Raw genomic sequence first — 12111 nt, 5'->3', positions numbered from 1 at the left:
ATACTTAGGGTTAGTTGATTTTTTTGAGTTTACTGATACTTCACTTATTTAATATATATTTATTTTCCATATTTGTCGTATTTATTAGTTTTGTACCAAGTAAGCCAACCTTTACGGTATTGTGTAAGACCAGAAATTAACTAATTCTTTGCAACATGTCTCGTAATTCTGAATATATATTTTAGTGCCTCTTTTGGAACTGGATGAATCTCAGCACAGCGAACGGACAGTATTTATACCTCCGCCTGAAGCTGGCCCGAATCAATCGCCGATAGTATATCGTACGTTTAAACTAAATCCTGATTTAATAAGACCGCAAAAGAATTTCAACATAGGAAATCCGAATTTAAGTGCCTTCGGAATAGTACCAGGAAGTCCTATGGCACGTAGAACCAAGCATGAAATTAAAGTAGCACAAAGAATGGCGCGCAAACAAGTAAATATACATTTTTTAATTGTTATAGTTTTCAATATATTTTCAAACATTAAACAAAATTAAATGAAAACACAATTTCTATATACATATATCTAACATTTATTTTTAACGTCATAAAAGAGAAAATATGAATTGTGTGACTTGAACTATGCGAATATATAAACTTTAATATACCTCATTACGATTCTCATCTATTACTTGTGTAGTTTTTATGAGAGAATAAAGTTGTTTGCTAGCTTATATTATATTTTTTCTTGTAATATCCTAAAGCGTCTTTTTCAGGCAGCGATGCCAGATAGATGGGGTAGATGTCTACTTGGAACTTGTTACAGCCTTTGGTTTTTGCATTTGCCAGCTATGCTACAGGTCTCGAATCAACCAGCTACTATCTTACATCAAGCTTATGATTTATTAGTCAAAATGCCGAAATTACATCTTGACCCTATCGAAGAAGTAAATTTTTCTATTCTTGTGTGTTTAAACAATTGTTTTTCAATTAAATTGTGTTAACGAATCTTACCGTAGAAGGTATCGATTTTAGGTTTGCTATAGAGCTATGATGCAACTTTGTGGCGTTTATGGACAGCCTGTGTTAGCTGTAAAATTATTATTTCATATGAAACGTAGTGGAGTTCAGCCAAATGCACTCACTTATGGATTTTATAACAAGGTTTGATTTTTCATATATTATCATCTTTTGATAAAAATGAATTGGTAGCATTCCGTTGTAAAATGTCTTTTTTTATGATCCTTAGGCTGTACTCGAAGCAACTTGGCCATCTGATATGACAAACTCCAGTCAATTGATGTGGAATAAATTAAGAAACGCTATAGTTGGAGCTGCTTTGTTTAAGAGAGCTGGTAAAAGAAGCGCTAGAAGAAGATTGAGTTCCAATGCAGAATTATTATCTGTCGATGGTAAAACTGCAAGTATGGAGCATGCATTTTCTAGATCTAGTCTTGACAGTTCTCATTCTCAAGACACGGAAGCTGCCCACAGTGATTGTGAGTACTAATTTATTATGTTGAATTATTGCTTTCTTAGATGCAGGTTCTTATTTCTTTTCCTTTTTTTCTCGCTTTTTCCCCGTCATTGCATTGGCAGCTACTAAAGGGAGCTCTGTCCCAGATCTACCAGAATATGGACCTTTTGAAATAAAAAAGCTTCCCCGGCAAAATAGTATTGTTAAAGATTCAGTAACATTAAGTGTTATGCCGTCAGAGGAATTGGATAATACGTCGTTGAATCAAAGGTAATTTTTTTCATTATTCTATCTAATTTTAATTTTGCTTTATCTTTATTAATGGAGTTTATATTTATGTATCACATATATTTTCTCTTCATTTTTAGAATAATTCGAAATTTGGAATCACCATTGAAAAGTCCTATTCGGACACCAGTCACAGAAAATGACCCATTAGGTGCTTTAATTAACGACGAAACTCCGATTGTCTCACCTTCCGAGGAGAATGATTCAAATTGTTCCACAAGTACTTTAACTGTTTTTAACAACACCGAAGAACGCCCAGGAGGACCTCTTTTATTTCGAAGGTAGGTCCCATCTTTATAATTTGTAACTGGCACTTATATATATTGAGATAACTAAGAATAAGATAAATTTTTATTTAAATATAAATTGCACAATTAGTTACATACGTCTTATGGATACATAGACACGCGTTCGCACATGTATGCATTAGGAATCTTTTTAATACGAGGAGGTAAAGTAAAGATCTTACTAGTAAATTAAAAAATTAAAAGATACTGAAAAAATAATTGTTTCCGGAAATATTTCAGTAAATTGTGCTTTTGAAACAAAACAATAAAAATAATAAATATCTCTTGAGCTGGTTTTCTGATATGAGCAACTTAATACTTTCTTACATGGAGTACCGAGATGCATCGATGCATAAAAAGATTTTATTCTATTTAAAAAAAAACATAGTTTTTATTTAACAATTAAATATAAACAAATAGCTTGTTTCATTAAAAAAATTTTCTTAAAATACTTTTGAATGTGTATGTTTATATTTATATTATATTCATTTTCCGCCAATTTTCATTAACAAAATAGGTGTATGCACAATTTTGTGAGCAACTGTATGTGTCTTCTTATATACAACTAAATATGTGTATACCTGTTTAGTTATTAATCGATACATTTTTTCATACGTTATAAAAATATATTAGATTTGGCTTGAGAAATATTCTCATTTTAATGTAACATATTATTATATTATTTTATTTTTATTTATTAAACATAGTCCGTGCCTTTCGGCTTTGGACGACTTCCGGTTTACATACTTCTTACATTACTACATAAATCACCTTACACTACTTTGTAATACGACATATGTTACATTGCACTTCGTTATTTTGTCCTAACCCTTCTGCTTGTCGTTCTTTGACCTTTGATTCTAGCTGTATTCTCTTCTCTTCTCCATTATCTCTTTCAGCACTGCTAGCTCCTCTCCTGTCTCCTTTAGTGTCTCTTCCAGTCCCTTTGGTCCCCCTGTTACCTCACATTCTTCCAGGATATGTCTCATATCTTCCTCTCCTTTATTGCACAGCCTGCACCTTCTTTCTTCCTCCTCTTTCCAGTGCTCCCTTGCCTTAGCTACGTTGCCGCATCTAAATCTGGCGAGCGTGCTTCTCTCCTTCCATTTCATCTTCCCTTCTAGGTACTTTGGGGTTTCTTCTCTTGTTATATTCCTGTAATACCTATTATACCTCGTAACATATTATTATATTTATTATAACATATTATAATAGTAAATATTTATATCGTATTATTCCAAAGACATTTGGAATTTGCGAATTTGAATCATGCAAATTCTAGACTTTGGATGGCTTCCGGTTGTCAACCTTACAAAAATACTCACTCTTTAGAACATTTATTCCTATCTATTACTTATTATTTACCTAGTTCTTAATTATAACTATCTTAAAACTATCTTATAGATACTACTAGAGAAACATTTGATAAACATAACAAAGTATTTAAATATATGTATATACGTGTGTAACTGTACTTCTTTACTAAACAGCAGATCTATCCTTCGTATGTGTTTCTATAGATCGACATCGATCAGATTATGTCCCCATTGAAATCAGTCAACTTTAATTTAAGATATTCTTTAGTATTATTATAATGAAATGCTAGCAAATTTGTTTATTGTGTCGTAACAAAAGTGACGTAACTGGAGACAGGTATTAGATATTCTTGAAATGTTATTATGTAAAAATGAACGTGCAAAATAGAATTAAGAATAGACTTTTTTACAAACTACATTCAGAGTTTTATTTTTACTACATAAACGATAGACAAAGGTAGATTTTATTTTATTCGTTGCATTCAGCTTTGCCGGTTCATCCAAGATTATATCTTTATTAGATAGATTATTGAGAATGAATAAAAAAGACAATTAGAAAAGAAGTTATTACTGGATGAGAAAACAATCCACTATATTGGAATTATGACTAATTTACTACTCTATTGATTTTTCTGTTTTCTTCCATTGCATTGGGAAAATATTTTGATAAATAATGTATATTGCCATGTATGTTCATTAGGAACTTTCTTCTTCTAATTGTAAGTCTCTAAAGTTCGTTATAAAGCATAACGTCACGTTTTTGCAATAATATTATAATATAAACGCATATTTTGGAACATGCAATGAGAAAATAACAATTTTGATCTGGAGTATGGTTAAATTACAACTTAAACTAGGAAATTTTAAATGTCGTATAGAAAAAATATGGAAAAATATATTAACGGCAAAAAATTCTGCTAACAACATTTACGTAATATTGCTACAGTATTAATATACTACTATAATATTCTTTTAATATTACTATAACTGTTCTTTACATTTATATTGCAGTAATATTTTGCCTCGTAGTGCAACATTTCATCAAACGGTAGATGAAACTGGTGTCGCGATAGGTGGACATTTGCAGAGGAGTGAAACTATGCCACATTCTGTTGCACAGCAAAGTGAGCAAGATAAGGAAAGAGAACGGCTAGAAATAAGCAGTCTTTGGTCTCAAAAGGACAGCGTTACTTCCAGTCTTTCAAGTTTAGGCTCCAGTTTGAAGTTGAGTTTTGGGTAAGGTAGACATTACTAATATTTATTATCATGATCCTATAAAGTTATTAAATTAAATTAAATAACCGAATAGACAATATCGAATCTTAGTTTCCTTGTTATTACTTTTTAATACTTTGTGTGTAATTGATTAAAATAATTATACAAAAGGTTTAACTATTTACTAATAATAATTATTAAAGTAATTGTGTAGGTATTAAATATTTAAAAAAGAATGAACTGAAAAGAATTGGACACTAAAAATAGAAGAATATTCTATTGAATAAAAATTTATCAAATGGACGAATTCTATATCAAAGTATCTCATTAAAAACAGTTTCGATAAATAAATACTGAGTGAATAAAATAGTTGTGCATTTAAACATTGTATTAGAAGGTAATGAATTTTTTTATTAAGGGTAGAATACTATTCTATTTCCATACATGTACTCGTATGTATGTACGTATGTATGTATGTATGTACGTACGTACGTATGTATGTATGTATGTATGTATATATACAGACATTAGACCAACTTTTCTTGGTTTCAATGGGAACATAATCTAGGCTCGTTGTCATTAATTCTGTAGTACGTTGAAGTGCGTTTTGTAACAGAACGCGTTGTAAGACATGTTTATCTATGGTTAGAGATCACTGAAGCTCAATCATGATAAGATAATTTATTTCATTTACCCCCCAAAGGTTATACTCTTCTATTCTATTATAGATTTCTGTGAATAGCCACGGATAACTTACGAATCTTCTTATAAAGTATAGGATTGTTCGCGATATCAAATGTCACTCTTCTTTTCTGCTAATTACAGTGTAGTTGTCAAATATGTTTCGTTGGGTTTGAAGATTACTATCCTCTTCATTGCTTAGATTGGCCACATTTGACTGTGTGGAACTTTGCTGGAACACAAGGATATTTTGAGTCATTTCTACATGTTACTGATAAACAAAACCTGAAACGCATTTCATGAAACATTTTTACTCTTCTCCTATTTTGATTCGCCTCATTTTAGTTTGTAACAGCATCTTTTAAATCTTCTATCATTTCGTTCGAGTTATTGTTATTATTATTCTGTATCTTTTACGTATTTAGCTTAAAAAAAATTACTTGTATCAAATTATGTGTTACTTGAAAATATTTATATATTACTGCAGCCCTTTTTATATTTTTCTACACGATTCATGGTTACATACACGGTTTCTTAACACGTTTCATTCATAGATCATGATTTTTTAACGCGTCTTATTCACATTTGAGCGATTTTCTTCACTCGTTATAGTTAATTTTACACGGTTGCACATTCATTAGTTTGCTGAAAATCACACATCCTGTACAAGAATATGAAATCCTTCTTTTCTTAAACTGAATATATGTATATGTCTATTAAATAAAATGTTTCTAGCGAATGCATATCTATATTTTAAATTGCTTCTTGTATAGTTTGCACTAGTTTAACGCAAGTTTTATACTTTGTTACAAATCAATCTTTGCACGACTTCCTTATACGATTTCTTCGCACGGGACGTAACCGTGTGAAAGGTGGCCCAGGTATAACTTGTATTCGAAACTCTAATTTTTCGATATCATCATCATCATCATCAACAGGAAAATAAAGGATATATATTACTGTAATGATCGATCTTACGTATGTATGGCAATAGATGCTATTTTCCTTGCATCTGACTGCAAAATGTAAGCACATTACAAATAAAGTGAGTTCCATAACTATTGGAACTTTAACATTGTCTTCCAGAAAAACGCTCGAGTTACGCTTGGGTGACGATCCGATTCTTTGACACTTTTGATCCTCATAATGAGTACATTTGTTCGCAGTTTTTCACCGATCTAGATCTAGAAGTGTAGAATAACGCTACCGTGCTCGTGACAAATCATTTTCAAACACCCTGTGCAAGTAGAGACGAGGTGATTTCTTATGAAAAAATAAGAAGAAAATGTAAAATAAAATTTGTTCATATGGCTGTTCGTTTTCGAGAAAATCAAATATACATTTATTTAAATATAACTAATTTTGGGCTGGACAGCGATAATTATTCGACAGGAGGGAAAATAAATCGAGAAAAATAAATTTGTTTATCAGACGCGTGTATTAAATCAATTCTTAAAAATATTCAAGTTCTATTCTCTTGAAAATGAGACCTTGTGTGAAAAAGTTGTATTCCATATTTTTGCATGTATTGTAGAATCATAGCCTGCTGATTGTTTACTCATACCGAGTCGATAATTAACGAAGTCAAGCATACTTGACAAATGTTCATTTTCTTGAAAACTAAGCCTCGGACAAAGACATTTTATTCTGTATCTTCTTGTTGTTCTTTTCTTGATGAATCGCCTCTTACCTGTTTGCACATGTTATTCGGTCGAATCCTGTGTATGTAAATATGAAACCGGAATTTTTGTATAGAAAATACACGTTTATTGTATGAAAATGATTTGAAATATTTTATTCGAAGTATTGCCCATCGCTAGCTATACATTTTTCCCACCTGTCTGGCAATTGGTGGATGCCACGCCAAAAAAACTGTCGCTCTTTTGAGGCAAACCAGTCATCGAGCCATTTTCGTAGATTTTCGTAAGAAGCGAAGTGCTGGTCGGAAAGTGCGTGTCCCATCGATGCAAATAAATAGTAATCGGACGGAGCCAAGTCCGGTGAGTAAGCCGCGTGCGAAAGTATTTCCCAACTGAACGCTTCGATCGTTTCCTTGACCGGTTTTGCTGTCTGCGATGGTGCATTATCACGAAGCAAAATTACTTTGTGTCGCCTTTTTTCATATTCTGGTCGTTTTTCACGCAAAGCTCGATTCAAATCGATCATTTGTTGTCGGTAGCGCTCGGTATTAACGGTTTCGCCAGGTTTTAACAGCTCATAATAGATCACACCCTTCTGATCCCACCAAACACAGAGCATTGTCTTCCGTCCATAGCGATTTGATGTTGTAGTCGATGTCGGTGGTTCGCCTGGAGCTACCCATGATCTTTTACGCTTAGGATTCTCAAAATATACACTTTTCATCGCCAGTCACAATTCGGTGGAGAAATGACTCTTTTGTATCTGGCGAGCAGCATTTCGCAAGTGGTTTTTCCGTTTTCCTGCTGTCTTTCATTCGGTTCATGTGGAACCCATTTTCCCACCTTCTGGATCTTTCCCATGGCTTTCAAACGTATGGAGACGGCTTCTCGTGTCACGTTTAATCGATCAGCGAATTGTTGCGTTTGAGCGTCATCCTCGTCCAACGGTGCTTGCAATTCGCTGCCTTGAAACTTTTTCGGTGGTCTTCCACGTTCTTCGTTTCTCGCGACAAAATTGCCACTTCTGAATTTTTTAAACCGCTCAAAGCACTGTGATTTACCAAGAGCATGCTCACCGTAAGCTTCGACAAGCATTCGATGCGATTCTGCAGCAGTTTTCTTCAAATGGTAACAGAAAATCAATGCTGTCCGCAAATCGTAGTTTCCAGGCACAAAATTTGACATGTTCAACGCTATTACAAACTATGCTGTTGTATGAAACTTGTATTGTTCCGAGTCGAAAATGTTTGTGAAATGTCAACAAAGACTTTTGGCATCAATGACACAGTTTAGTGATAACTACATTATCAGCTAGGGCCATTTATAGGCAAATTCCAGTTTCATACTTACATACCTGATTTTTACATTACATTATTTGTACATTATAGATATAGGTAGGCTAATATCAACAGTCAGTTACATCAAGTCAACATCAAGAAAAATATTTGTTTCAGTCCTACTAGTTTGACAGGAAAGAAATCCAATGAAATAATACTCGGTGGTTTAAATAGTCTAAAATCTGCTGCTACAACAGTGGTAAAAAAGTTTGACGAGATCAAGGAAGCTATCTCTGCGACAAGTACCCCTGTGAAAATAAAGGAGCGCGAGTGTAAAATACCACATGGAGCATCACACGAGTCGTTGGATTCGATGACGGATGGCTCTTTACAAGACAGAAACGAGCCTCTTAAAGTATCTGGTTTGTAACATATAGTTTACTATCTCTATAAAAACAGATCATAACAAGTATAGTGTAAAACATGGATTTTAAATAATTGCTTGTTGTATTGAAATAGGAGACGGAACTCTAGATCCTTATACGTTATACGATTTGACCGAATGTTTATATCCAAAAGGATCGAGAGAATTAGATGAACGGATTGCTATTGAGCTTGTACTTTCTAGCGCGAGTAGATGCCATCATTGCGCCTCTATCCTTTACGACGAAGAAATAATGGCCGGTTGGCAACCAGAAGATTCAAATTTAAATACAGTTTGTCAGTACTGTGATAAAGCAACAGTACCTCTACTTACTATCACGATATTAGACTATAGGTACGCAAAATTTATCAAGTTATTATTTGGTAGAGTATAATCTTTCTGTAAATTGCTTGCGTTATATTATTTGTGCATTTTCATATTTACAAAGATGCGAGGAAAATGAAAAGAAGAGTGACCCTCTAATGGGAGCTTTGGTTGAATTATTAGATAAACCGAAAGAATTATTAGAACCTATTACGGTGCCATACTTGAATCCTCTAGTTTTAAGGAAAGAACTAGAAAGTGTTTTAAGTCAAGAAGGTGACGCGTGTCTTACTAAACATAAATTTATCGAGGAACATCCAATCGTATACTGGAATCTTATATGGTATTTCGAAAGAATTAATTTAATGAGTCACCTTCCTGATCTGTGGCTAGGCAACGATAAGAAAAAGGAACAGATAAATTACAGTGCTGTAGGTGTCAAAACTATGTGGGATAATGAAAGGCTTCACATGGATCGCTTGCCTATGTATCTTCAATGGAAACTGAACATCGCAGATGACAAAACGTAAGTTAAAATTTCTTTAATACATATTAATATAATATACGGCAACATGTTGTCCTTGAATTTCCTATTTTATTGGGGCAAACATATGATATATGTAATATTACCTATAATCTTCGAACAATCGTTTAAAGTACATTTACTTTTATATGGCAAAATTCATACCGCAAGGATAAAATCTTTCAAGTTTATCTATTAAATTATTAATATATATTAAGATAAGTAATCACAAAATAACTTGAACAGTTCATACGACTTTAAATAATACTAACGACATAAATATTGTATTCTGGACGCACAGACGTGATGTCGTGACAGGGTATACTTTTCATGAATATACTAAACAGAAAAATGAGATTTTTTTCATTATTAAGCAATTGACTTTTCTTCTTCATTTTTCAATTAAATAACAAACGATGATAACGCTTTATCTGAAAATCGACGGATAAAATTCATTCGAGTACGAAATCTATATATATATGTCGGAGATGAAAGAACACCGGAGTCTGTAATTGAACAATTGTAGTTATTCAATCCGATTGTAATTGTTCGAGAGTTGTGATAATGAGCTTGGGCTCGAGGCGACAGTCAGTCGCCGAACGTAGCCGCGGTCACGGGATGAACGCTTTGCCTAGCAAAGGTATGGAGTAATTCTATAGCTCTCCTTAAAGGAAATATTCGTGGCGACACGCGACAGTAAACATTCCAACGGTTTCTGTCCCGTGGCTCGCCACACGCAGACCCTATTCTTCGAGTAAGATGATTGCCAGATGTCGATGCGTCTCCGCAGTACATGTTCGGCTAGCCCGAGGGCCCGTTATAAATCTTAAGGTTTAGTTGACTAAAGTCCTTCAAACAGACAAACAGTCTTTGTCCCAACTACGGGAAGATAGGGGAGACATATTTTTCAACGAGCGGCGTCTCCCACTAGCAACTTTCCCTCGAAGGCGGCTAGCATCTTTTTCTAACCACCGATATGGAGATTGACCAATTAGCAGCAACGTCAATTTCCCTTACTTTCTGAACGAAGGCTTTTCTCGACGAATCCGATGATCTCGTATCCTTAGACACACCCCATTATAGTTTTCCTCTGTGGCATCATCGGGACGGGAAAGGCATTCTCGTTCGCGATCTCACTGATGAAAGGAGTAACCCTTTACGACCAGTGAATATCACGCATCCGACTTAGATTTTGTGAGTACGTTCATCTATCATCCCGTCGACCGCGGATTCGTTATTGAACCTAGGATCATTGTCATTAGTTTCTCGAGTGCCTAACTACCACGGTTACTTGTCCGGCTCTATAATAATCGTATTTGCACTAGTCAATGTCTTCTCTATTGCGTAACGACAACGTGTAACCCAAACGAAGATTCGTTTCACGCCCCTAACCCTAATTCTAATGTCCGCTCCGACATATATCAAACTTTCCACTTTCAATTCATATATCTTGATTTTTCTAGCGCCAAATATTTTCGAAGTTTCTTAGTTTCCTTTTAACGACAGCGTGTATTTCTTGTGTACTCTGTTGTAACCACTAAAAAAGACGAAGGTAATTATGCACAAAAGGGAACGGTCCCCTCAAAACATCTAACTTATACTAACTTTTAAATCATGATTCCTTCATCCCTACAACATATCTCAAGGTCAAAGTAATTGGGGTTGAAGTCTCCTTTTGTGCGTTATTACCAAGACGAATTCAGCGAGCTATAATAAAATAAGCTTCAATTGGCTTTGAATTTCACAACGAAAATTGATGGAGGATACGTAATTGCACGCCGCGCCCGGCAAACTTTCTATTGCCCCTAAAATCGGCTGAAGTTCGCCAATTTTTCTTTCATATTGGGATTCAAGGTCAACTGAAAGTTAGATCATAGATCATTGAATTGTAAATTGTACTATATAGATCGTTCTTACTCTTTTCATATTCGTAAAGATCATATTAAGTGCCGTAGAATATATTACTCTGTTTTAATATACTACATATTTTTTACTATATATGTACATTGTACATATTTCTTCATTTCTTTCTTTTTTTTTTGTTCAACTCACAAGGATTTCTACATATTTCCTATCGATACTGTTCTCCTTTTTTCGATAATTGCAATGTCATCTATAGGTCTTGCGTTTCTTTCTGTTTTGTTGCTTCCCGTCGCTATATATGTGATCATATCTCTTTGTAAGAATCACATTGTCTTTTTGTAAAATCAAACAACCCGATGTCAAACAGAGATTACTGTATAGTTGACAAAACGAATTTATAATTCTTGTCAACGCCTACACATTTTCAGTGACGTTTAATTCAGAGCTTGCTTTACTTCTCCTTTTTATTTACTTGATTACAAGATATAAAATACGTTTATAATTATATAAATATTATCCTTGCTTGTTCCAGATTAATGCAGTCAGTGATCACGAATGTTCGTCGGAATGATCTAGCGGAACCTATAAAAAGAGTGGCCTTAGAAAGAAATAAAAATCAATCAACTAATCAACCGCTATTTTCTATATATCGAGATATTTTGTTTCTGGCATTTACAGTTTTGGGGAGAGGGAATATTGACCAAGGTATATTGGTTTTTATTAAATTAGCGTAGAATATGTCTTATTATTCGTAATCATTGGAATACTTCTGTAGTGGATCCGACTTTATATACATATCTACACGTTTAACATTGTGCATATTCCTTTCCCTTTATTTACTTCTTATTGTGAAA

General features: G+C 33.8%; 1 protein-coding gene across 5 annotated transcripts in view; it reads left to right on the top strand.

Moving 5' to 3' along the window:
• Positions 1-12111, top strand: part of LOC126863703 (DENN domain-containing protein Crag) — a 44930-nt gene that overhangs the window by 30991 nt on the left and 1828 nt on the right. For 3 of the 5 annotated variants that reach the window (XM_050614117.1, XM_050614116.1, XM_050614119.1), the window contains 11 exons: positions 186-436; positions 719-907; positions 978-1106; positions 1192-1441; positions 1542-1689; positions 1788-1988; positions 4322-4546; positions 8301-8545; positions 8643-8901; positions 8996-9397; positions 11790-11962. In XM_050614117.1, the coding sequence (XP_050470074.1) occupies positions 186-436; positions 719-907; positions 978-1106; positions 1192-1441; positions 1542-1689; positions 1788-1988; positions 4322-4546; positions 8301-8545; positions 8643-8901; positions 8996-9397; positions 11790-11962 (2472 nt within the window). The remainder of the gene's footprint in view (positions 1-185; positions 437-718; positions 908-977; positions 1107-1191; positions 1442-1541; positions 1690-1787; positions 1989-4321; positions 4547-8300; positions 8546-8642; positions 8902-8995; positions 9398-11789; positions 11963-12111) is intronic. The other 2 variants (XM_050614118.1, XM_050614120.1) reach the window with 2 other exon arrangements.

This window comes from Bombus huntii, chromosome 3 (genome assembly GCF_024542735.1).
Source record: "Bombus huntii isolate Logan2020A chromosome 3, iyBomHunt1.1, whole genome shotgun sequence".
Taxonomy (NCBI): domain Eukaryota; kingdom Metazoa; phylum Arthropoda; class Insecta; order Hymenoptera; family Apidae; genus Bombus; species Bombus huntii.
The sequence above is the reverse complement of the archived record's forward strand: the minus strand, read 5'-3'. Positions and strand labels throughout refer to the sequence as shown.